General features: G+C 42.2%; 1 protein-coding gene across 1 annotated transcript; it reads left to right on the forward strand.

Moving 5' to 3' along the window:
* Positions 1–660: 660 nt before the first annotated feature.
* On the forward strand, positions 661–26,716 carry PRSS46 (Putative serine protease 46). Its single transcript, XM_019984138.2, has 5 exons — positions 661–3,325; positions 6,242–6,419; positions 6,600–6,856; positions 7,615–7,778; positions 25,297–26,716. The coding sequence occupies exons 1-5, from the start codon at positions 3,244–3,246 to the stop codon at positions 25,549–25,551; spliced, it is 936 nt and encodes a 311-aa protein (XP_019839697.1). The 5' UTR covers positions 661–3,243; the 3' UTR covers positions 25,552–26,716.
* Positions 26,717–26,731: the final 15 nt, after the last annotated feature.

Consider the following 26,731-nt stretch of genomic DNA (forward strand, 5'->3'; position numbering starts at 1 on the left):
GTTCTTCTGTGTATTCTTGCCACCTCTTCTTAATATCTTCTGCTTCCCGTAGGTCCATACCATTTCCGTCCTTTATAGAGCCCATATTTGCACGAAATGTTCCCTTGGTATCTCTAATTTTCTTGAAGAGATCTCTAGTCTTTCCCATTCTATTATTTTCCTGTATTTCTTTGCATTGATCGCTGAGCAAGGCTTTCTTATCTCTCCTTGCTGTTCTTTGGAACTCTGCATTCAAATGGGTATATCTTTCTTTTTCTCCTCTGCTTTTCGCTTCCCTACATTTCACAGCTATTTGTAAGGCCTCCTCAGACAGCCGTTTTGCTTTTTTGCATTTCCTTTTCTTGGGGATGGTCTTGATTCCTGTCTCCTGTACAATGTCACGTACCTCCATCCATAGTTCATCAGGCACTCTATCTATCAGGTCTAGTCCCTTAAAGCTATTTCTCACTTCCACTATATAGTCACAAGGGATTTGATTTATGTCATACCTGAATGGTCTAGTGGTGTTCTCCACTTCCTTCATTGTTTGTTACTCAGTAGTAAATACATTTAAAGTTATGGATTTGCCTTGAACATACCCAAGTTCAAGTAAGTTTTTTCAATGCATTGCTCTAATTACTAGTATTTTCTAAGTAGTTGATATAATGTTTTTATTTCCTTGAAATAAGTTAACCAACTTTATTTTTAAGATTTTTAAATCATTTGTTTAATCTCACTTAATTGTTATTAAATCCTTGTTCATTGCATTATGGTTAAAGCTGTGGCCCAGAATAGTTCTGCTTTTAGGGAGGTTAACTGTGATTTTCTTAGTAGTCTAGTTTATGGTTGACTTTTATAGATGTTCCCTCCCTCAAAGATAGGCAGAGCTGGAGAAGACTCTCCCATTGCAAGTGAGGTTTTTCTGTTTCTCATGTATCACTTGTGTTTGATGTCATGATATTACATGGTGATGGTGGCGGTTTAGTCTCTAAGTCACGTCTGACTCTTGCAGGCCCATGGACTGTAGCCTGCCAGGCTCCTCTGTCTGTGGAATTATCTTAGCAGGAATACTGGAGTGGGTTGTCATTTCCTTCTCCAGGGGATCTTCCTGACCCAGGGACCAAACTCACGTCTCCTGCATTGCAGGTGAATTCTTTACTATTGAGCCACTAGGGAATCCCTTGCTATCACATAGTCATTATAATTTTTATCTTTTTTCACCATAACTTTATTTTTTCTGTTTAAAGCTTTTATCCTGGATTACATCTTTAGAAATTAATCTTGTCATTTCTATTTTTGCTTACATATATTTAATGTATTTCGGCCCATCTTTTATTTTCAACTGCTTCATATTACTTTGTTTTAGGTGAGTCTCAAGTAGCACATGAGTGGATTTTTTTTCTACCCAGTATAAGAATTTCTGACTTGTTGTGTAAGTAGAGGTTTTTCTTTGTATTCACATTGGTGGTCATGAATATGCTTGGTCTTTATTCAGTTATCTTTTATTCTTGGTTGATTATTCCCCACGGAGCATTACTTTCCACAGAGCCAGAAGAGTAGAGGTGGTTTTGCTTCTCTGGGTTTTCTTTCTTCTCTCTTTTCCTTACTCTTTTTTCTCAGAGGCAGTCTAAGTATAGGACTAATCATTGTCTTCTTCTCTAGGGCTTCCCTCCTAGCTCAGTCGGTAAAGAATCTGCCTACAATGCAGAAGACATGGGTTCGATTCCTGGATCTGGAAGATTCCCTGAAGAAGGAAATGGCAACCCACTTCAGTGGAAGATTCCCTGAAGAAGGAAATGGCAACCCACTTCAGTATTCTTGCCTGGAGAATCCCATAGACAGAGGAACCTTGCGGGCTACAGTCCATGGGGTCACAAGAGTCGGACACGACTGAGTGACTTTCACTTCACTAATCATCCTTTTGATTTTTGTACCATATATTCCCTGATGGCTCCGTGGTAAAGAACCTGCCTGCCAATACAGGAAACATATGCGGATTCGATCCCTGGGTCGGGAAGATCTCCTGGAGGAGGGCATGGCAACACAGTCTAGTGTTTTTGCCCAGAGAATCCCATAGACAGAGGAGCCTGGTGGGTCCCAAAGAGTCTGACACAATTGAAGTGACTTAGCAGTCCCTAAAAATAGTTTGTGCTGCCTGTTTTTGAACTTCATGTGATATGTGTTTGACTTCTTTCAACAATATGTTTTTATGAGGTTTACCATGTTGCTGTGTTCTCATTGCTTTTGAGTATCCTGTGCATTCATCCTGCCTTTGATGACAGCTGGTGGGTTTCTAGTTGGGACTATGCTTAACAGTGCCACTGTCAACAGTCTCATGTGGCTTTCCTGCCGCTTACATGCATGATATTTCCAGGGCACACTGTAAGTAACGGACCAGCAGGTTGTGAGTTAGGCACATTTTCTGCTTTACGAAATGATCCCAAAGTTTTTCACAGTGCTGGTCCCAGTCCATCTCCTGTGGCAGTGTAATGATAGCGATCTCATTACTCCATGTTCTTGACAACACTAACGGCAGGGTGGAGCAGGAGTGAGTCATCCTCCTGTATAGTATGAGGAGATGGGATTCTTGGGGTGGGACTTCACTGGAGTGATGAGGAGGGCAAGATGTCACTCTGCTGATTCATGAAGACCCAGGCTTGCAAACTGCTTCCTCTCAGGAATTCACCTTCCAGGCCCCAGACTGCTCACCTCCCTCCACCCATGAGCTGTTCTCTTAAAAGTGAAGAGAAAAAGTGTGGGGGAAAAGGAAAACTCAAGTTCCAGTTCAGTGAGTCTCAGCAGGAACTAGCCATCCCCTTGTTAGAGCCTCAGTTTCCATCCTCCAGAGAAGCCATGAGAAGGGCTTTGAGGCTCTTGAACTGGGTACTGGGGATACCTCACAGGCCAGGGAGTAGGCGCTGTCACAAGCCAGATACCTTGTGCTACCACAGACTGGGTGTTAGGCACACAGGGGCACTGTCAAGGCCAAGGCCAAGCCCAGGAGGTCATGGGCCAGACACCAGGTGCTGTCGCAGGCCTTGGGCTTGGCAACAGGTGCACCATACCAGAGGGGTGTTTGGCAACAGCATCACCTCACAACCCTGGCAGGTCATGACCCAGACCACACTGTCTCCTTAGCTTCCTGATTCTGCCCCACTTCCTGCTATATAAACAAACCATGAGTTCTAGAATTCTCACACAGTGGAGATGCCCTGCCCCCAAGTCCCATTATGAGAACCAGTGAGAGCTGTTCACTTGCTTGCTATGGCCTGTGGGCAGGGAGCTCTTCAGGGCCTCGCATCTCCATTTCCTTCTGCCAGGGCTGACAGTCACCTCTATGCTGAAGGTAGGGCTTTGGGAGCATGAGAAAGAGGCAGGAGGACTCTGCCTGGGTGCCGATGTCAGCCATCCTGATGCCTGAAGGGCCTTCATTTGTTCTTGATGGGTACCTCCTCACCAGACTGCATGGTGTGCCAAGCGTGGGGACCCAGACAGTGGCAAGGCAGTTCCTGTGTGCAGGTGACCATGGACATGAGGAAAGAGCCTTATTAAAAGTGGAAGAAAACGAATAATCTGTGGAATGAGTGAGCTCATTAGGGAGGCACAGTCTCAGAGCAGCAGGACTTGTGCTGAGGACAGTGTGGTGTGTAGGTGGCTGCTCAGCCCCAGAAGGTATCATTCCCATGGCATCATTCTCAGCAGTGTGGTGTGTAGGTGGCTGCTCAGCCATGAAAGGCGTCATTCACATGCTTACGTCTCAGCACCCCATGAGGTGGGCCATTTCACCGTGGGAACCTGCGGTCCAGAGAACTAAATGCTTATGGAGCCAGGATTCAACACCAATTTTCAATAGACTCTTTGGGGGTAAAAAGTTTGGACCCCATGTGACAAAGTCTGGGATCTCACCCTAACTGACCACATGTAATATTGTGGTGGCAGCCCTGGTTCAGATTTACCTGCCCATTCTGCCCCTTGGCAGAAAATATGCTGGCATGGCATCTGTTGGTCGGGATGTGTCCCCCAACTTAGGGACTTTGTCCTTTTCCCTTAGTGTGACTTGCCTTCCCAGACCAGTTCCTTAAGTGAGGGACTGAATGAATGAGTGCCGTCCTGCTCTCTGCTGTCCTCAGGCGTCTGTGGCTGGTGAGGATAGGCACTGCTCCTCGTTGCTGATGGCTGTGCCTGTGATGATGTGTGGGTGAGGACCTGTGACCTTGTAGGGATGGAGGTCATGAGCCAAGACAGGTGTCTCCATCACCACGTGTGAGGGCAGGTGGTGACATCAGAATACAGCTTGTGAGTGGGAGTGCTTGGACTCTGGAACTCCAAGGAGGGGTGGAGGTGATCTGCAGTGGTCTCTTGGAGCCACTAAGTGTCCCCTGTGTGTGGAATAGTATCACTGTGCCTATGAGAAGATCGATCTGCAACATCTCACGGCCCCAAATTAATCCATCCTGGTTCCCTAAAGGTTCAGCTGCTGTACTTGGTGCTGGCATCTGGTGCTGGCATCTCCAAGCTGAATCCTGCAAATCTTTCATAAGCTTTTGGGGGAAGAGATCAGAGTCAGTGTTGTCCTGGACATGAGTTCTGAGGAGTGCTATTCTCTGAAACTGAAGAACCCACTACACTTGTGGAGCACAGAAGCAAAGCCCAACCCTTCCTCCTAGCTGTCAGTTCCTTCCTTGCCACTCACTGGCCCCAACAGCGGAAGTGGGAGGAGAATGGGCTGCATTGAACTAGATTTGAGATTTAGATTTTCAAGTGGTGAAGTTCATTCTGTGGGACCCTGGCTCTTCAGGGCCTTAGCCTTGTGAGAAAGGAAAGGGCAAGACGTTGGAAGCCATCTCTTTCCTCCCAAAGTCTCCATTGGGATAGGCTGTAATCTGAAACAAGGTAGCCATAAACCAACCACAGTATATGAGAAAGGCTGGAAAATATAGCCACCCCATCTGGGGCAGACAGAAAATAGGACAGCAAGCCACTGGCCAGAGACATGGGCAAGAATGGAGCAATGAGAGGGCAAGGTAGACAAAACTCCATGGAGATGCTGGGGCCTGTGTGGGTGCCTGTGGATCCCTGTAGGGAGCCACTGGTTGAGGGTAAAGGTGACCAGCCTCAGGTGTGGCAAAGAAACCAGCCACCCACATCTGCTAGCAGTACCAACAGCCCTTGGACATGGTGGAACAAGACCAAACATCAGTGGTTTGGGACTCTTAGGGATTGCTCTGAGGCATGGCCCAGTAGATGTTTCTGCTAGTGTATGGGTCGCAAGAGATGATTAGCCTGGTCTGTCTGTTGTTGTACCCTCTCCACCACCACCATAATTCCCCTCCTGCCCCTTTCCCCCATTCCCAGGCAAGGACAAGCTTTGCTTGCTGCTGCTGAGTCCCTGAAGCTCTGGGTGGCACTGCACGCTGAACTGCTTAAGGAAACACTTGCTGGAACCACGTCTCCTTGAGACAGTGTAAACACATGTCCAAGTTTGCATGTAATGAGGATGTCTCTGACCTCCCTGTGACGGTTCTAGACCAGTCCAAACTTGACAGCAGGTTATACGTTGATAAAACATCTTTTTGTCTTTAATCTCAGTCTCCAACCTTTGCTGTAGAATTTCTCCTTTTCCTGTCCTCAATGATGCTGTTATTAAATACTAGTCCAGGAAGGTCCAGTTCAAAATCTCAGTCTCATAGCCAGTTCAATACAGCCCTGTCTCCTCCCACTCATGCTGTTGGGGCCAGTGAGGGGCAAGGAGGGAACTGACAGCATCTTTACTCATTTCCTGTTATAGTCACAGAGAGCACACCTCCAGGGCTGGTGGTCCATGGACCAGGCCCTGGAGTTGTACAATGTGACGTGACTGTCCGTTGCTTTCTGGCTACAACTGACTAGCAGCCCTGCTCATTGTGCCCCATCACTTAGTGCTTGACTGACTCTCATCCCTCTGATGATTCTCTTTTCCCCTTCACTCCCCTAACCTTTTGCTTGTGTTAACAAGGGAGAAGGGATGACTCCTGGGCTGTTGGATCCGAACAAGCCCTGGAGAGGTTGTCTGGTCCCGGTTGTTTGGAGGCTCTCTTTTTAGCATGGGGCTCCTGCTGCCTCTGGACCTTTGGTTGCCACTTTGGGGGTGGTGAGAAAAGTCCCTCCCCACATGTGCATGCGGCAGTGGCTGCTTGTGACGGCCAGAAGCCTGAGGGCTGCCCCTTGCTGCCTGAGAGTCTGCATGAGGCTGGCACGGCCCCCTCTCTACCTTTTTCCTAAGGGTCCTGGTTCCGGGCTTGTGGTCAGACTAACATCTCCTGCAAGAATGTGAACGGAAAGCTAGTGGAGGTAGGCAAGTGGCCATGGCAGGTGAGCATCCTATTCCTGGGCATGAGCATCTGCAGTGGCTCCCTCATCCACCGCCAGTGGGTCCTTACAGCTGCGCACTGCTTACAGAGGTCAGTCAGGGTGGCCAGCGGTCCCCGGGGCTCTGCTTTTTGGCCTGGGAGCCCCCACTGAATCTGGTGATCCAGGAGTAGGGGCCTGGCTGGGTAGCCCTGTGCTCAGCTTGTGTCTCTCTACCTGTTCCATGTTTGACCTCACTGCTGGTGACCTGCCTCCTACCCGTGACCCTGCAGATCCAAGGACCCCTTGTCATACTCCGTGAAGATGGGAGTTCAGAGCCTCTTGGAAAATGGTACCGAACGTCAAGTTGCTCGCATCACGATTCATGAGGATTTCACTAACCTATCCCAGGATCTTGCCCTCCTGAAGCTCAGGGACTCTGTCTCCTGGTCCCCACTCATCCAGCCTGTCTGTCTACCTAACCCCAAACTCAAGCCATCTTTTGGATCCCTGTGCTGGATGATCGGGTGGGGAAAAGTGGATATTCACGGTAAGTGAAAGCAGGCTGAGGTTCCAAGACACCTGCCTCTTCAGAACATAGCTCCACCAAGGGCTTCTCCATCCCCTTCCTTTATTCACTCCATCAGCAAACATTTCCTGAGCACCTAAGTGTGCTGCACATTGTCCTGAACTCTGTTGATGTGAGAATATATGCAGCACCCTGGTGTAAAAGACACCCATGATGTCCATGGATCTCGGTTCCCAAAGTTAAGTTAAATCCAATGTCAAACTCTCACCTTGCAGCCTGGAAGGAAATTAACTTTGTTACTGGGATTTCCTGTCTGCAGGTGGCACAGGGCCATGGTCACAGGGGCTACCTAGACATTGGGAGCCGTTTACACAGTTGTTGCCTTGAGCACCGAGACTTCCTGTCCCCTGTTGGTGTCCCTCTGAGGTCCTAGAGTTGAGGAGCCTTTGTGGGGTCCTGCCTTCCAGGGGGTGGCTCCGTCTAGGCTTTAGGATCTTGCCATCTTGGCCGGTAGCAATGCAGCAGTGCTTAGCCATTCATGCTCATGAAACCTGAATCCTTGGCTTCATTCTGTGCCTGGATGTTGTTCTGAGCCCCTCAGGAGACTTTTGCTTGGACTTTTTAATGTGCTTGGGCATTTTCAAAAGTCAGACTGCGGAGTGGGGCCTTTGTGAATCACTATCCTAGGAAATGGCCCTGCCTCCCACATTATGAATCTGGATAGCTCCAAGATGGAGATGAGCTGAAGAGACAGTGAGGCAGGATCTCTCTCTCTCCAGCGAACCCACAGTCCCCCTACAGCCTTCAGGAGGTGGCTGTCAAGATCATAAATAATGATATCTGCAATCAACAGTACAAGTTCCTCTTCTTGACAAACCAGAAGAAGTTACTTGGGAATGACATGATTTGTGCCACCTCTCATTTGGGCATGGACACCTGTCAGGTGCGCAGTGTCTAGACCTGGGCAAGAAGGTGACTGTTAGGGGTCATGCATTCTTTCCCACATGGCACTGGGGGATTAAAAATCGCCTTTCCCTGGGCTTCAGTTTTCCCACTCTGTAAAAACAGGGATGAAAATACTTTTCACTCCTCTTCCCAATTATAGTTAATCATGGCAGTACTTACAGGGAGCTGATGGGTGATAGGCCGTGCATACTTTCATCTTTAATAGTCATTGCCAAATTGTTTTCCAAAGTGATTGTATTAATCTATATTCTTACAGCAGTGTTTGAAAATTTCACCGCTCTATATCCTTGCCAAATTTTGGTATTGGTCAGACTAACATGTTTTCCATTCTGAGAATGAGAACTAGAGAAATAGTATCCTATGTGGTTGCATGTACATGTTCTGGTTACTAGTGTACTTGTGCATCCTTTCCTATGTTTATTCACCATTCATGATTCTTTTTCTGTGAGTCACTTGTTCAGATATTTTATACATTTTCTATTGTTTGCTGTTTTCTTTTTATTATATTTTTATATTTTGGATACTGATTTTATGTTCATTATATATACTGCAAATGTTTTCTTTTTGAAATCATTTTATATTTCATTTTATATATACTGTCTTTGCTGAACAGCAGTTTGGATTTTTTTAAAATGTTGTTTTGAAGTATAGTTGATTTACAGTGTTGTGTTAGCAATTTAGTTTTTATTTCAGTCAAACATATATCCATTTTTTCCCCTTTTGGCATATGCTTATTTAAGAAATCCTTCATTTTCCTGAGGTTATAAAGACATTTTCCTATGTTTTCTTTTTTCTAAAAGTTTGGAAATTTTGGTTTCTACATTTAGGTCTTGAATCATGTGTATTCATTTCGTGAATAGTGAAAGTTAGAGGTCTGTTTTTATTTATTTCTGTGTATGGACTACCAGTTTTCCCAGTGTCATTCAGTGAAAAAAACCATTTCCTCTACTGGCTGTCACCAATAATCTCATAAATCAAATTTCTGTATACACAAAGGATAATTTCTTGAGTTGGACATCTTAACTTTTTTTCATCTTTAATACAAGTGTTTCTTTTGGTTTTTTAAAATTGAAGTATAGTTGATTTATTGTGTTAGTTTCAGGTATATAGCATAGCGATTCAGTGTTTTTGCAGATTATATTCCATTATAGGTTATTACATGATAATAATTTCTGTCCTGTACAGTATATGCTTATTTCTTATCTATTTTATATATACTGAATAGTAGTTTGTATCTGTTAATCCCATACCCCTAATTTGTTCCTCCCCGCGTCCCTTCTCCCTTTGGTAATCGCAAGATTGTTTTCTGTATCCGTGACTGTGTTTCTGTTTTGTGTATACATTCATTTGTATTCTTTTTTAGATTCCACATGTAAGTGATATCATGTAGTATTTGTCTTTATCTGACTTATTTCACTAAGTGTAATGTTCTCTGGGTTCATCCACATTGCAAGTGGCATTATTTCATTCTTTTTTTATTGACTGAGTTATATTCCATTGTGTGTGTGTGGGTATCATATCTCCTTAAGCCAATTGTCTGTTGATGGGCACTTGGGTTACTTCCATGCTGTTAAAGTGCTGCACTCAATATGCCAGCAAATTTGGAAAACTGAGCAGTGCCCACAAGACTGGAAAAGGTCAGTTTTCATTCCAATGCCAAAGAATGTTCAAACTACCACACAATTGCACTCATTTCACATGCTAACAAGGTCATGCTCAAAATCCTCCAAGCTAGGCTTTAACAGTATGTGAACTGAGAACTTCCAGATGTACAAGCTGGATTTAGAAAAGGTAGAGGAAACAGAGATCAAATTGTCAACATCTGTTGGATCATAGAAAAAGCAAGAGAATTCCAGAAAAACATCTACTTCTGCTTCATTGACTACACTAAAGCCTTTGTGTGGATCACAACAAATTAGGGAATTCTTAAAGAGATAGGAATACCAGACAAACTTACCTGCTTCCTGAGAAACCTGTATGCAGGTCAAGAAGCAATAGTTAGAATTGAACATGGAACAATAGACTGGTTCAAAATTGGGAAAGGAGTGTGTCAAAGCTGTATATTGTCACCCTGTTTATTTAACATATGCGGAGTACATCATGTGAAATGCCGGGCTGGATGAAGCATAAGCTGGAATCAACATTGCCAGGAGAAATATCAATAACCTCAGGTATGCAGATGACACCACCCTTATGGCAGAAAGCAGAAGAGGAACTAAAGAGCCTCTTGATGAAGGTGAAGGAGGAGAATGAAAGTGAAAGTCACTCACTTAAGTCTGACTCTTTGCGACCCTGTGAACTATACAGTCCATGGAATTTTCTAGGCCAGAATACTGGAGTAGGTAGCCTTTCCTTTCTCCAGGGGATCTTCCCAACCCAGTGACTGAACATAGGTCTCCTGCATTGCAGTCAGATTCTTTACCAGCTGAGCCACAAGGGATGCCTAAGAATACTGTAGTGGGTGGCCTATCCCTTCTCTAGTGGATCTTCCTGACCCAGAAATCCAACCAGGGTCTCCTGCGTTGAGGTTGGATTCTTTTTTTTTTTTTTTTTAATATAAATTTATCCAACTGAGTTATCAGGGAAGCCTGGAGAGTGAAAAAGCTGGCTTAAAACTCAACATTCAAAAAACTAAGATCATGGCATCCGGTCACATCACTTCATGGCTAATAGATGGGGAAACAGTGGAAACAGTGGCAGACTTTATTTTCTTGGGCTCCAAAATCACTGCAGATGGTGAATGCAGCCGTGAAATTAAAAGAGTCTTGCTCCTTGGAAGAGATGCTATGAGAAAACTAGACAGCATATTAAAAATCAGAGACATTACTTTGCTGACAAATGTCCTCCTAGTAAAAGCTATGGTTTTTCCAGTAGTCATGTACGGATGTGAGAGTTGGATCATAAAGAAGGCTGAGCACCAAGGAATTGATGCTTTCAAACTGTGGTGTTGGAGAAGACTCTTGAGAGTCCCGTGGACTGCAAGGAGATCAAACCAGTCAATCCTAAAAAATATCAACCCTGAATATTCATTGGAAGGACTGATGCTGAAACTGAAATTCCAATACTTTGGCCACCTGATGTGAAGAGTCAATTAATTGGAAAAGACCCTGATGCTGGGAAAGATAGAAGGCAGGAAAAGGGGATGACAGAGGATGAGATGGTTGGGTGGCATCACCAACTCAATGGACATGAGTTTGAGTAAACTCTGGGAGATAGTGAAGGACAGGCAAGCCTGGCATGCTGCAGTCCATGGGGTCTCAAAGAATCAGATACAACTGAGCAACTGAACAACAACAAATTAAATCTGTAGATTGAGTAGTATGGCCGTTTTAATAATATTAATTTTGAAATCCAAGAGCACAGATTATCTTTGCATTTCTTTCAGTCATCTTCAGCTTACTTCATCAGTGTTTTATGGTTCTCAGTGTATAGGTCTTTCACCTCCTTGGTTAAGATTATTCCTAGGGTTTTTTTTTTTTTTTTTTACAAGATTTTGAACAGGATGGTTTTTTTACTTTCTCTTTCAGATATTTCACTAGGGTACAAAAATGCAATAACTTTCTGTATATTAATCTTGGATCCTGAAAACTTACTGAATTCATTTATTCTAATAGTTTTGGATGGAAACTTTAGGGTTCTCAATATAGAGTATCATGTCATCTGCAAATGTGACAATTTTCTCTCCCCCCTTTCAATTTGCATGTATTTTATTTCTTTTTCTTGTCTGATTGCTATGGATAGGGCTTCCAGTACTATATTAAATAACAGTGACCAAAAATATATATATATATATAACAGTGACAAGAATGGGCATCCTTGTCTTCTTCCTGAATTCAGGAGGAAGGCTTTCAGCTTTTCACCATTGAATATTATGTTGGCCCTGATTTTGTCATAAATGACCTTTATCGTGTTGAGATATGTTTCTTCTATACCCACTTTGATGAGGGTTTTTATTATGAATGGATATTGAATTTTATCGATGCATTTCTTGGCATCTACTGAGATGATCATGTGGGTTTTCTTTCATTTTGTTAGTGTGGTGTATAACATTGATTTGTGTATGTTAAACCATCCTTGTGACCCTGGAGTAAACCCAGTTTGATCATGGTGTATGATCTTTTTAATGTATTGTTGGATTCAGTTTGCTAATATTTTGTTGAGGATTTGTGCATCTATATTCATAAAAGATGTTGGCCTGTAATTTTCTTTTCTGATCTTTGTCTAGTTTTGATATTAGGGTAATGGTGGCCTCATAGAATGAATTTGGGAGTATCCCCTCCTCTTTAGTTTTTTGGAATAGTTGGAGAAGTATAGGGATAACTTTTTTTTTTTTTTCTGTGTTTGATAGAATTCCTCAGTGAAGCTGTTCAGACCTCAACCTCCAGGGAAGTCCCTAAAAATAAACTGATTCTTTTTTTTTTGCCTTATGTGGGATCTTAGTTCCAGGACCAGGGATTGAACCCATGCCCCCTCAATGGAAGCACAGAGTCTTAACCACGACAGATCTGAACTTTTGTTTGCAGGCCATGTTTTTGTTTGTTTGTTTTACAGAATCTGTTTCACTTATAATGATTATGATTAGTCTATTCAAATTGTCTGTTTCTTTTTGACTCAGTCTTGGCAAGCTATATGTTTCTAGAAATTTGTCCAATTTTGTCCATTTCTTCTGTATCGTCCAGTTTGTTGACATTTAAGTGTTTATAGTATTTTATTATGATTTTTGTACATCTATGATATTGATTGTTATTTCTTTTCTTTCTTTCTTATTTTGTTTATTTGGGTCCTCTTTTATTTTTGATGAGACTGGCTAAATGTTTATCAATTTTGTTAATCTTTTCAAAAGAATCAGCCCTTGGTTTCATCCTTCTTTTCTATTTTTTTAAATCTCTGTTTTAATTATTTCATCTCTTATCTTTATGATTTTCTTCCTTCTGCCAACTTTGGACTTTCTTTGTTCTTCTTTTTCTTTTTTTTAAATTTTTTTCTAATTTTATTTTATTTTTAAACTTTACATAATTGTATTAGTTTTGCCAAATATCAAAATGAATCCACCACAGGTATACATGTGTTCCCCATCCTGAACCCTCCTCCCTCCTCCCTCCCCATACCATCCCTCTGGGTCGTCCCAGTGCACTAGCCCCAAGCATCCAGTATCGTGCATCGAACCTGGACTGGCAACTCATTTCTTACATGATATTTTACATGTTTCAATGCCATTCTCCTAAATCTTCCCACCCTCTCCCTCTCCCACAGAGTCCATAAGACTGTTCTATACATCAGTGTCTCTTTTGCTGTCTCGTACACAGGGTTATTGTTACCATCTTTCTAAATTCCATATATATGCGTTAGTATAATGTATTTATGTTTTTCCTTCTGGCTTACTTCACTCTGTATAATAGGCTCCAGTTTCATCCACCTCATTAGAACTGATTCAAATGTATTCTTTTTAATGGCTGAGTAATACTCCATTGTGTATATGTACCATAGCTTTCTTATCCATTCATCTGCTGATGGACATCTAAGTTGCTTCCATGTCCTGGCTATTATAAACAGTGCTGCGATGAACATTGGGGTACACGTGTCTCTTTCCCTTCTGGTTTCCTCAGTGTGTATGCCCAGCAGTGGGATTGCTGGATCATAAGGCAGTTCTATTTCCAGTTTTTTAAGGAATCTCCACACTGTTCTCCATAGTGGCTGTACTAGTTTGCATTCCCACCAACAGTGTAAGAGGGTTCCCTTTTCTCCACACCCTCTCCAGCATTTATTATTTGTAGACTTTTGGATCGCAGCCATTCTGACTGGTGTGAAATGGTACCTCATAGTGGTTTTGATTTGCATTTCTCTGATAATGAGTGATGTTGAGCATCTTTTCATGTGTTTGTTCTTCTTTTTCTAATTCTTTTAGGTGGTAGATTAGGTTGTTTATTTGAGATTTTTCTCTTTTTCCCTTGAGGAAGGCCTGTATCACTATAAACTTCTCTCAGAATGTTTTTGTCTTTGATATCATCATTAACTCATTGATTTTTAGTAGCATGTTGTTTAGTCTCCATATATTTGTTTTCCAGTTTTTCTGTAGTTGATTTCTAGTTTTATATTGTTGTGGTCGGAAAAATGCTTGATATAATTTCTATCCTATTAAATTTGTTGAGGCTGGTTTTGTGACCTAGTGTGTGAGATAACCTGGAGAACAGTCCATGCTCACTTGAAAAGAGTGTGTATTCTATTTTTTTTTTTTTAATGTGGTGTCCTGTAGATATCAAGTACAACTGATCTTTGGTGTCACTTAGGAACTCTGTTGCCTTATTGATTTTCTTTCTGAATGATCTGTCCATTGAGATCAGTAGGGTATTAAAGTCTCCTACTGTTACTGCGTTATTGTCAGTTTCTCCCTTTATGTCTGTTAGTATTTGCTTTGTATTTAATTGCTCCTGTATTAAGTGTGTGTGTTAACAAGTGTAATATCCTCTTCTTGTATTGACCCCTTTATCATTATATAATCTGCTTCTTTGTCTTTTTTTATAGCCTTTGTTTTAGAGTCTGTTTTGTCTCATTTAAGTATTGCTACCCCTATCTTCGGAGAAGGCAGTGGCACCCCACTCCAGTACTCTTGCCTGGAAAATCCCATGGACGGAGGAGCCTGGTAGGCTGCAGTCCATGGGGTCGCTAAGAGTCGGACACGACTGAGCGACTTCACTTTCACTTTTCACTTTCCTGCATTGGAGAAGGAAATGGCAACCCACTCCAGTGTTCTTGCCTGGAGAATCCCAGGGACGGGGGAGCCTGGTGGGCTGCCGTCTATGGGGTCGCACAGAGTCGGACACGACTGAAGTGACTTAGCAGTAGCAGTACCCCCACCTTCCTGTCGTTTCCATTTGCATGAATTCCATTTTCTGTCCCCTTGCTTTCAGTCTGCGTATGTCTTTTGCCCTGAACTGAGTCTCTTGTAAGCAGCGTAATGAAGGGTCTCATTTGTTTTTTTGGTATCCAGTAAGTCTCTCTATGTCTTTTGATCAGAGGATTTAGTCCACTGACATTTAAAGTTTTTATTGGCAGGTATGTACTTATTGCTATTTTATTCCTTGCTTTCCAGTGTGTTTGTAGTTCTTACTTGTTCCTTTCTTCTTCCTTTTGCTTTTCCAATGTGGCTTGATAATTTTCTTTAATAGTATGCTTGAGGTCTTTTCTATTTGGTTTTTGTGTATACACAACCTACAATAAGTATGCTTTTGAGTTGTGGTTACCATGGAATTTATATATGTTGATCCATAATTATATCTAGTTGCTTTAAAAAGAAGTCATTCAAGTTCAAATACATTCTAAAAGATCTACTTATTTACTCCCCTTCTCCGGATTTTGTGTTTTTGATGTCATATTTTACATCTTCATGCTTGCCCCTTTACTGTTTATTGTAGTGATAGCTTACAGTGAACGTAAGATTCATGATCTCTGAAGAAGATTTAGCTTCGGGACCAGGGACCAGGCATGATCACTCAAGAGCTTTTGCATAGCAGAGTATTATTAAAGTGAAAAAGGGACAGAGAAATCTTTTGACATAGACATCAGAAGGGGAATAGAAAGTGCCCCCATCCCTATTCTTAGCAAGGGAATTATAGATTTTTTAATTGGTTATTGCAATCAATCAAATAATGTCTCAAGGTTGTAAAGATCTTACTAGACCCACTCCCACAATATACATTTTAAGATAACAGGATTAGTCAGAAGGTTTTCAGGAAGGAGAAACATGTCCTCAAGCAGGATACGTTATTGTTATATAATCCTTACTAAGGAATGTAGGAAAAATAGTTTGTCCTTTCCTTCTCCTTGAGAGCCCCGGACCCCTTTCTCCTCCTTGGGGACCCTGGACTTTTTAATCAACCTGCCTAGGAATTGACCGTCTCAGCAGTTATAGTTGCTTTTATAGTTTTTGTTTGTTTTTTATTCTATGTTTTGAATTATTTAAGTGATCATCAATGCTTACTATATAGTTTGCCTTTCCTATTGGGATTTTCCTTTCCCTATAGATTCTTTCTTTTCCATTTAGAGAAGATGCTCAACATTTCTTTCAGAATGGTTTAGTGTAACTGAATTCTTTTAGTGTTGCTTGTCTGAGAAATTTTTTCTCTCTACTTCTGTTCTAAATTATAATATTGTTGGGTAGAGTATCCTAGGTTTCAGGTCTTCCCGTTTTCATGAATTTGAGTATATTATGCCACTTCCTTCTGGTCTGCAAAGCTTTTGCAGAGAAATCAGCTGATAGCTTTAAGGGGGTTCCCTTGTACATGACTCTGTTTTTCTCTTGCTGCCTTTAGGATTCTCTCTTTAACTTTTGCCATTAAAAATATTTATTTATTTATGGCTGTGTTGGTTATTTGTTGCTGCAAGGACTTTCTCTAGTTGCAGCAAGTGGGGGCTAGTAGTTGTGATGCAAAGGCTTCTCACTGTGATGACTTCTCTTGTTGCAGAGCTCGGGCTCTAGGGTGGGTAGGCTTCAGTAGCTGTGGTGGACAGGCTTAGTTGCTCCACTACATGTAGAACCTTCCCAGACTAGGGATCCAACCCATGTCCCCTGTGTTGCAAGGTGGATTTTTAACCACTGGACCACCAGGGAAGTCCTAATTTTTGCCATTTTAGCTATAATATGTATTGGTGTGGGAATGTTTTGATTCATTTTGTTTGGGACCCTCTGTGCTTTCTGTACCTGGATATGTTTCCTCCTTTAGGCTTAGGAAGTTTTTAGCCATAATTTCTTCAAATACATTTTCTTTTTGTAAAAATTATTTATTTGACCATGCTGGATCTTTGTTAATGCATGGGCTTTCACTAGTTGCCGCAAGTGGGGGCCATTCTTCATTGTGGTATTCGGGCTTCTTATTGTGGTGGCTTCTCTTTTTGCGGAGCATGGGCTGTAGGCACACAGGCTTTAGTGGTTGTGGGGCATGGGTTCAGTAGTTGTGGCTCATGGGCTCAGGTGATCCATGCATGTGGGATCTTCCTGGACCAGGGGTTGAACTCATGTCCTCTGCATTGGCAGGCGGAATCCCAATCACTGGACCACCAGGGAAGTTCCTTCAAATACATTTTCAATCCCCTTCTCTCTCTTCTCCTTCCGGAATCCCTATTATGCATACATTGGCACCTTTATATTACACCCACAGATCTCATATTTTGCTTTATTTATTTATTTTTTTGTTTTTCATTTGTCTCTCTGCTGTTCAGATTTGGTGATTTCCATTCTTCTATCTTCCAGATCTCTTATGTATTCTTCTTTTTTATTTTGTTGGCTATTCATTGCCTCTAGAGTGCCTTTTATCTCAGAAATTGATTTATCTATTTTTGATTGGGCCTTCTTTGTAGTTCTGCTTTCTTGTTAAAATCATCTATGTTTATACTAATAATTCTTTCTTAATTCACTTAGCATTTTTATTACCAACTTAAAAAACATTTATTTATTTGGCTGCACCAAATAAATGGTGTTAGTTGTGGCACAGGGAATTGTCAATCTTCATCTCAACATGTGGCATCTTTAGCTGGGGCATGAGAACTCTTAGTTGCAGCACGTGGGGTCTAGTTCCTTGATCAGGAATTGAACCCAGGCCCCCTGCGTTGGGCATGCAGAGTCTTAGCCACTGGGCCACCAAGGAAGTCCCTATTACCAACTTTTTGAATTCAGTGTCTGGTAGACTGATTATCTGTTTCATTATTTGTTCAGGGGTTTTCTTTTGTTCTTTCAGGTGGGAGTAAGTTTCTTTCAATTTTACTTAACTTTCTCTGTCTATGAATTTAGGTGAAACACAGTTGTCTGCTGTTGTCTTGAAGGGGTGATGTTTTTATGTGGAAGTGTCCCTCCGTAGACTGTGTGTGCCCAGTGTCTTTGCTGTGAGGGCTGGATTTGATGTAGATGCCAGCCAAGTCTTTCCTCATGGTGTGCTGGCCACTATCACCTTGATGGAAGGTGTGGCTGCTGTTAGAGGAGCTACAGACTTTGCAGGGTAGGAGCTGGGACTTCCTCTCTGCTCCCTCTGTGTGGCCACCCCCTCAAGGGTGGAGTTTGCTCCCACATTGCTAGGAAACCCTGAGGTCGAGTTCAAGCTAATTCTGTTCCTTTTAAGTCTGTGTTTTTCTTCTCCCTACACTGGGGCTTTTGCCCCGAAGGAGGGGAGTGCTGGAGTAAATGGGGCTTGTGTGCTCACACAGGGCTGTTGCGCTGCCGGTGTAGGCTTCTGGGGCTCTGCTCACACATAGCCCAAGACTGAGTCTTTCCCCCTGCTTGGTTGTCCCACTTCTGGTGCTGTATCGTGGTGCGGAATGGGAGTGGGGATGGTGGTGTTGGTTGCAAGGGTTCAAGTGGCTGTACTGCCACCAGAGGCCCAGGCTGTCTCTGTGGTGCTGTTTGAGTAAGTGCCAACCATGGCCACTGTCCCCACATTTGGACCCCACCCCACACCCCTCTGCTGCCTCTGCCTTGCTAGACTGAGTCTTTTCTCAGGACCCAGCTGCCCTCCATTCTGTGCTAAGCTGTGGCATCACGTGAGTGGGGTTTAAGTTTAAGGCAGTAAGGCAGTAGTCATTAGGCAGACGTCTCTCTAACCTGTCATTAAGCTAGCACTGGCACATTCCTCGTGTGTGGCATCTAGGTTTCTCCTGCCTATCTGTCCCAGTGGTTCTCCCAGCAGCCAAGGGGGCTTGTCTCCTCCATGTAGGACCCCAGAACTGGGATGGCCAGTCTATGGCTCACTCCTCAAGGTGAGGTTTTACTTTGCAGTCTTTCTTCTCCTCTTAGACCCCTTCCAGGGGCACAGGTCCTGACCCGATGCTTTTTTTCCTGTCAGACTTGGTTACATGGGGATCCTTCTTGCAGCCTTGGTTGTCCAGGAGTTCTGCCAGTCCCAGATTTATCTTTTTTAGATTATTTTCCCATATGGACCATTACAGAGTATTGAGTAGAGTTCTCTGTGCTATACAGTGGGTCCTCATTAGTTATCTACTGAGAAGTTTGACTTTAAATCAAGTCTAGTTTTGTGCTTACTGTGTGGGTGTGTGTATTCTGATTTCTAAACTGAGACATTTATATGACAGTGTAATCACAGTGATTATGATTACAATAGTCACAGTGAGCAAAACATTCTGATTCTGCCCACTTTTTACCCAGGATCAAGGAAATACATTTTAAAGGGACAAAAGGGTTCAAATGAAGATGCTTATTGTGTTCAGTGTACCATTTACACTTTTCCCTGTCCTTTGCCCATGTTTTTCTATTAAACTACTTTTCTTTTTATTGATTTGTAAGAACTGTAGCTATTATATGCTGTGGTAATTACTGGTAAGGAACATCATGTCTTTTTCAACTTAATTTTAGTGGCTTATAAAATATGTGTATGTATACACTCATACTAATGGATAGAGAAAATAAAACAAATATGGTTAAACATTAAATCAGCGGGTCTGAGTAAAAATATTATACTCATAACTTTTTGGTCAATCTTTTTTTATTAATTACTTTTATTGCCGGTTCCCCTGGGTCTTAGTTGCTGTGCTCGGGCCTCCTCTGGTTGCGACGAGCAGGAGCTGCTCTTTGTCGCATTGGTGCGCCGGTTTCCCGCTGCAGTGGCTCCTCTTGTGGAGCACAGGCTCTAGGCTCAGGCTTTAACAGTTGTGGTGCACGGGCTTAGTTGCCCTGGATATGTGGAATCTTCCTAGACCAGGGATCAAACCCATGTCCCTGGCACTGGCAGGCGGATTCCTATCTACTGCACCACCAGGGAAGTCCTGTAAGTCTTGAATTACTTCAAAATCAAAAGTTTGGGTTTTTTTTTAAACTTTGGAAACAGGAAGTTTTAACCCTTTGTGAAATGCTTTACAATTCCACCCTACATGTTCACGATTTACCTTCTTTGGGTATGGATTTGTTCTCATAGAGTTAACTAAAATTTCCATATGTTCACATTTATCATTATTTCCCTTAGTGATTGTAGTTTTCATGCTGTACTTAGAAATCTTTCCCACCCTAAGATTTTTAAAATTCTTTACTCATATATGTTCTTAATTATTTTCTTTAAATATTTTAATTTTGATTCATCTGGAAGGGTGAGAGAAGAAACCAGTTAGGTCAACAATTTTTATTGAATACTTTTTTGGGGCGATGAATTAGAAATGCCCTCTTTATTATGTTATACATTTCCATCTTATTTTGTGTATTTCTGTCCTTTGCAGTCTTGTTCCTATGCCACCACCACTGTTTTAAAATTATTATAGCTCTACAATTCCTTTTTGTGTGTGGTAAGGCAAGTCCTCCTTTATTATTTTTATTTTAAAGAATTTACCTGGCTGTTCTCCCACGTTCATTCAAATTGAACAATCTTTGTTTCAAGGTATTTTCTAATTTCTTCTTTGATTTAATTATTGACTCACTGGTGTTTTAGTAGCATGTCGTGTAGTCTCCATATGTTCTTTTTTCCCCATTTTCTCTTGAACAGTCTTAGTACAATATAAAAGGAAAATCATGGTGATTTTGGTGGAAATTAATAGATTGATTGAGGGAAAAATAGACCCTATTTTGGTTTATTTCTTTGTGTCTCTAGAGCAACAGTTTATATAGCTTTCTCTATATAGTTATTGCATGCCCCCCTTCTTAAGTTTATTCCTAGGTGTTTTATATCACATCTCTATTGTGAGCAGTATTTTTTTTCAGTGTATTTTCTGTTTGTATTATATCAATATATTGATTTTTGTGTGTATTTACTTTGTACTAAGCAAGCTTCCTAGGTATAGTGGATTCTCTTTAATTTTGTAGGCCCAGAGACACATCATCTGCAAACAGTGATAAATTTGTCTCCTACTTTTCAATATTATGCCTATTTCTTTTTCTATTTTTTTGTAATATCAAAAATCATATTCCAGAACAATCCCTCTGTCTTCCATGAGACACTGTGCTATCTTGTTTTAGTTATATGTCTTATAAACAATATAAGGCTCAGTGCCTTATACTTTCCAACACATTTGGGAGGCTTTCCTTTAACCCATTTACCAAGAAGAATGTTTCTTTTTATACCCCTCACTTTATATACTGGTTTGATATTTTTTCCACTCCACTTTTTCCCTGTAGTGGTTTAGAAGTTGTTGTATCTCAGGGTCATTCTCCTGTTGGTCACCTGATAGTTTCCACACATGTATTTAAATTTAACACCCAGGGTTAATCAATGTCTACAGCTTCCTCAGAAGAACAAGAACCTTCCTTCCTTTTGACTTGCCCTACTTCCATCCACCAGACTCATTTTGTTGAAAACATCTAGGAGTTCAGCTCACTGAATCCTTTTATTATATTCCAAGAGTTTTTGTTGACTCTCTTGGGCTTTCCATGTCTATGCCCATATGAGCTATGATTAGTGATGATTTTGCCTCTTTCGTTTTCATGATTTTTACTTTTTCCATTATTCTGGGTACTGTCCCTGAAAGCAGCCTGGAATTGTGGCTCTGCTTTTTCTTGTTGCTGACCTTCTTGGACATGCTCCCCACACTTCATGATGAAGCATCTTGCTAACATGGCATATCATCTGTGGAGGAGAGAGTGATTGCTTTCTGTTTCACTGTGGCATTTTATTTCAGGAACGAATGCTAAACTTCATAAAACGTGTTTTCTGCGGCTATCAAGATGACTGTATACTCTTCAGCATGCTAAGTTGGTTCTGTGAACAGATTCCTCATGTCCATTTACCCTGCCTGCTAGGATCAGCTCTCCCTGGTCATAGTTGCCTTGGTTTCATTCATCTGTTGTATTCAGATTTATAATATCCTTTTTTAGGATATGTTTAATTTCTTTCTTCATCCAACAGACCACCCTGTACTGGGCCCTGGACCAGACACAGGATGGTGGTGGTGCACAGCCCAGGAAAGGTGCAGCCAGGGAACAGCAGTCCCGTGAGACGCCATACACGCAGTCTTTGCATCGTGTTTTGTTTTCCTCCAGGGAGACTGGGCTGCATTTAAGGTGTGTTGAGAAAGGCACTCTCCTTGTCAAATTATAGAGTCACAACTATGCTTCACTTGAAAGTACAATCTATGTTCTAGAACATTTGAAATGACATAAATTATCTGCTCCTTGAACGCTAGAAAGAAGTTGCCTGTAAAACCACATAGACCTGTTCTCATTTGAAGGGGTAGTTCTTGAGCAGTATTTTATGTTATTTTGTCCATGGTTATTGGCTTATGATTTGTATTTTCTTAAGAATTATTCATTTCATCTAGAATTTAAATCCATAAAGAGAAAGTTATAAACAGTCTTCAGATCCTAGAAAGTGTATTTTCCCTGAATCTGACTTTAATCTCTTCTACTTACACCACAAAATATTTGCATTTTCCTCCTCTTTCAGTTTTCCTTGGTAGGACTTAAAAGGTATTTATATATTTTGTTGTTTTTTAAGAAAAAGTGATTGATTTTATTTCTCAAGTCCATGATTTTTTTGCTTTCTAATGCATGACATCTCCTTTTTGCCTTTATTAATTCCATTTTAATTGTCTTCAGCTGAATGTGCAGTGATAAATAATTGATAATAATTTATTTTCATTCCCTCTTGTTTGATGTTAAAAGTATTTAGACTAAGACTATTTTGTGTGCAGTTTTGGCCCACATCCCATGGACTTTGCAATATATGCTATTCTTATTTTTCTGCATTCCAATTGTAGATTTAATTCTGTTTTTATTTTAGCATTTTTGAAAGTTAATTTTTTTTCCTCTGATGGGGGTGTTTCACTTTTTTTTATTGGGTTATGGCTTTATTTCACTGTGGTAAGAGAATGTCCACATAGGATCTTTCTTTTGCCCTCCAATTTTCTCTCTCTTTTTCTCTGACTTTTCTTTAACTCTGGATTCCCAGAGTCCAGTCAACCATCTCTCTCAGGTAAGGGTCCTCACACTATCATTACTAGCTTAATTATCACTGGCTTGATTTTCCCCTTCATCTTCCATTTTCTCTCCCCACATAAGGCCCCTACTGAAATGTGTTTAGTAATGTCTTTAAAGATGTTTGTATCTTTGAAAAATGTGTAGCATGATATATGGGTATTTTAATTTACATAACTGATGTTGTTCTACATTCCCCTCCTGTATTTGTTTGTTGGGGAATCTCAATTTGTTAGAGAATCCACATTAGTTTTATTCTTTTGAGTCATTTCCCCCATTGCCCTATGTCAAATCTTTCTCTCTCCTCCATTTTGGGAGGAGCCCATAATTTTCAGTTACTTTCAGTTAGTAAATGCCTTGTCCTATTATAAGCCTCAATTTAAAAATCAGTTTGATTTAAACTTCACCAAGCCCACTCTACCTCCCTGGAATTTTGTTATGGTGGGGTCCAAATTAATTTTTCTCTGTCAATTTCCCTACTACCTACAACAGAGACCTCCTTTTCCATAGTCATGACACTTTCTGGAGCATGTGCCAAGTTTCCTCACTTGCAGGCATCTGGCTGGCTCTCCATTGCCCCAGTGGTCTATTTTTCTATTTCTATGCTAGTGCCATAGTTTGTATAATTATAGCTTTGAAATAGATCTAACTCTGGTTAGATATATCTCCAGTCCACAGCGTCTCCAGTTTGCTCTTTTTTTTCTCAAACTTGTCATAGAATTCATGGCCTTTATCCTTTAATATTAGTTCTAGAATCAGATTGTCAAGGTCCTGAAAAAATCCTGGTAGCATTTTACTTGGAATTGCTTGAATGTTAGAGGTCAATGCAAGAACTGACATTGTCACAATATTTTGACTGTTTTACTCTCTAATGAATAAAGATAAAAGATATTTATAAAATGTGTTTGGAGAACAAAGAATAACACAGTCAATACCCATACCTTCACCACCAAGCCTACAAAATAGTGCATCACCAGAAACTTTGAGGCTCTCATGTGATGATTTCTGAATATCAAACTGTGAAGGCTCTGATGCTGCTTTTGGTTTTTTCTGCTGGCTGACATTTGCTCTTGGTGCCTCAACTTCCCTGTGTGCGCAGTGATGTTTTAAAAGTGATGACATGCTCTTTAGAGTGTTCTTCGTGGGAGTTCGCTGAAGCATGGCTTGAAAAGTGAGGTCCTTCAGACAGAATCTATATTTGCTTCTGCCAGGTACCAGGGCATAAAGCCAACCAAGAACTGCTTTAAATGATGTTCTTGGCTCAATTTTTTTTAATCACCCAGACAGTGTGAATTTGAATTACAAGTTCACATGAGGGCAGGTGTTCCTAGTTTATCCTCACGCAGAAGGTGTGGTCCTTTTCGGCAGGAATAACTTTTTGCAGGAGGTTTCCTCTTGGGCTCCCCATCTTGAGCAGGCTCTGGGTTTTGCATTTTGTCTTTTGCACCCATGAATAAGGCTGTGAAAACCAAAACTCAGTTTCACTGGGTTTGGCCCATGGCCTTGGAGCAAAAAGTCATCTTCTGGGCTTAGCTGTCAGCTCTCTGGGTTTCAGCCCTCCCTTGGGTTTTGCAATCTGAGGAGTCTATTTTCTTGCCAGCTCACCCATGCATTTAAAATGATAATTTAAAAAAACTCACATGTTATCTTAAGTAAGGTGGGATAGGGGATCTAGCCTTCCATGCTGCAGGAAGCCAGATGCTGAGAATTGACAGTTTTACATTGTTTTAAATTGCCTCACCTAAGAACAATAGTATATCTGTACATTAATGTAGGTCTTCCTTTATCTTATTAAGTATGATTTTGTTATTTGTCCTTATGTATCTTATGCACTCTTCATTAGATTATATCTTATAAATCTTGGTTTGCTGCTGCTGCTGCTGCTAAGTCGCTTCAGTTGTGTCCGACTCTGTGCGACCCCATAGATGGTAGCCCACCAGGCTCCCCCGTCCCTGGGATTCTCCAGGCAAGAATTCTGGAGTGGGTTGCCATTTCCTTCTCCAAATCTTGGTTTACATTACATTAAAATATATATGTATACATATAGGGAGGGAGGGAGAGCATGGGCTATTTTTCTGATTTATAAAACTTTTCAACAATACTAAAAAGTATAGGATAGTTTAAAAAATCATAAACCCATCAGCAGCAGAAATAAAAGCTGTTACCTTTTGATGTTTGCTGTTGTAAACATTATTCTTACATTTGCCTCTGCTTTGCATGAAAAGAGGGAACAGATTTATTTGCATTTCAAATAGTTCATTATGCCAGCCAGATGGTAGGAAAGGAGGAAGTCAAGGGTAACACCTTGGAGGCCCACCACAATTTAGAGAGAGGGCAGAGGAGGGGACCAGGGAGTTATGGTCAGAGGGTTAGCAGGGGAGTGAAGAAAGAGACCAGTGTGATCCTGAGCTCAGGCCCCAGAACAGCGCTTCCATGTCACAGGGCAGGCTCCTAGCTATGCCTCATTGTCAGGGACAGCATGGGCCTAATACAGCCCATGTTAAGGACATGGCCTGGGAAGGTGCAAATTTATTTGTCCAGGACCTGCAAGGAGGCCCTCCTGCTGCCTCTCTTATGCCGCCCTTGCTCCCCTCCACAGAGTAACTCTGGCAATTCCCTGGTCTGCCAAATGGACAACTCTTGGATTCAGATGGGGGTGGTGACCTGGAGCTTTAGCTGCAACCGGCGCCACTTCCCGGCTGTCTACACCAGCACCTCCTACTTCACTAACTGGATGAGGAAGCAGATCGGTGACGTGAAGTTCGTCAGCAGGGCCGGGCCTGCCTGCCTTAGCCCAGTCCTCCTCACTAGCTCCATCCTGCTGATCTCCTCGGGCTGCCTGTGGCTCCTGTGAATGATGTTTCCTGGGCGTCCCTCCCCGATGCAGCTGCTTCCTCTCCTCTGTCTGTCCTGAGGAGAAGCGGAGACTGGAGGAACACAGGACATCAGGGCAAGTCCATGGGGGAGGGTTCCAGAACCACTGTTTTTTCAATTGTTCAATGAAGATGCTCTTGAACTTTGTGTCACCGAAGTCATCATCTTTTTTCTAGACTCTGGCCAGAGCCTCCCCACCCCCAAGAGGCCTGCTGTCTTCTCAAGGGGAGCCTCCCTGATAGCCTTCCTTGTACTTGTACTCATCCTGTTCCCCTCTCTGGGCTGCAGTTGCCTCTTCTACCAATATGAAGCTGGGCTCTGTGATCCCCACTCCCTGCTTAGTAACCCAGCACTCCAGCAGTCCCCAGGTCCCCATGGCCATGCCCTGGGTCTCTGACCACAGTTTCCCCTCATTTCCTTACCATGAGGGTTGTCTTCTTCCCAGGAAACTCAAAATGACCAGACCTGCACTTGTGGATTCAGTTCCAGAACTTGTGGGCCTCTCTCAAGCCCTCATATCACCCTAAGAGTCTACAGAGCTTGACCAGTTCCTCCTCCCTCCCCAGCAGGAATGAGTGAGGATGGGGGGCAGGGAGGGGCAAGGCAGAGCGCCTGCTTAGGTGACTGTGGGGGGTGACTGCACCCTAAACTCCGGAGCTGCCTTAGTGACATCTGTCATACTCTGAAGAGGAAGACTAGGCCCCAGTTAGCCAGACTGAGAGGGCAGAGCCCTACTACCTCTGTGGGAGGTAGCATGGGAGCCCATCAGGCCTGGTGGGCCTCAGGTTCACAGTGGCCCCTATCTTTGCCCTCGGGCTCCACAGCATAGCAGGTGTGGTTTGCTGGAGACTGAAGTACTGAATGGCCAGCCCTATTGTTTGTCCCAAGAGAGCAGGCCTTGGCAACAGTTAAATTGTTCTAGTCTGATTTAACTTCCACCTTTTATTGGGCTAGAATTTTCCAACAGCTTTGAATCAAAATTCATAGGATGTCCCCAGACTACCTTTTAACTGTATTATCCTTCTGTGTCACTGAGCCATCAAAATGTTCCCCGACTTCCAGTGTACCGAGAAGAGCCCATTGGTTACCATCACTCTTTTACTGTCTATGGAAACCTCACCTGTGCTATCTTTCTAAGAGGATGGATCTGTAAGGGAAGG

The sequence above is a fragment of the Bos indicus genome, chromosome 22 (genome assembly GCF_029378745.1).
Source record: "Bos indicus isolate NIAB-ARS_2022 breed Sahiwal x Tharparkar chromosome 22, NIAB-ARS_B.indTharparkar_mat_pri_1.0, whole genome shotgun sequence".
Classification (NCBI taxonomy): Eukaryota; Metazoa; Chordata; class Mammalia; order Artiodactyla; family Bovidae; genus Bos; species Bos indicus.

Coding starts and splice junctions, on each gene's coding strand:
- PRSS46 (XM_019984138.2), top strand. CDS start 3,244: ATGGCCTGTGGGCAGGGAGCTCTTCAGGGCCTCGCATCTCCATTTCCT. Junction 3,326..6,241: donor CAGTCACCTCTATGCTGAAG/GTAGGGCTTTGG, acceptor CTTTTTCCTAAG/GGTCCTGGTTCCGGGCTTGT. Junction 7,779..25,296: donor TGGGCATGGACACCTGTCAG/GTGCGCAGTGTC, acceptor TCCCCTCCACAG/AGTAACTCTGGCAATTCCCT.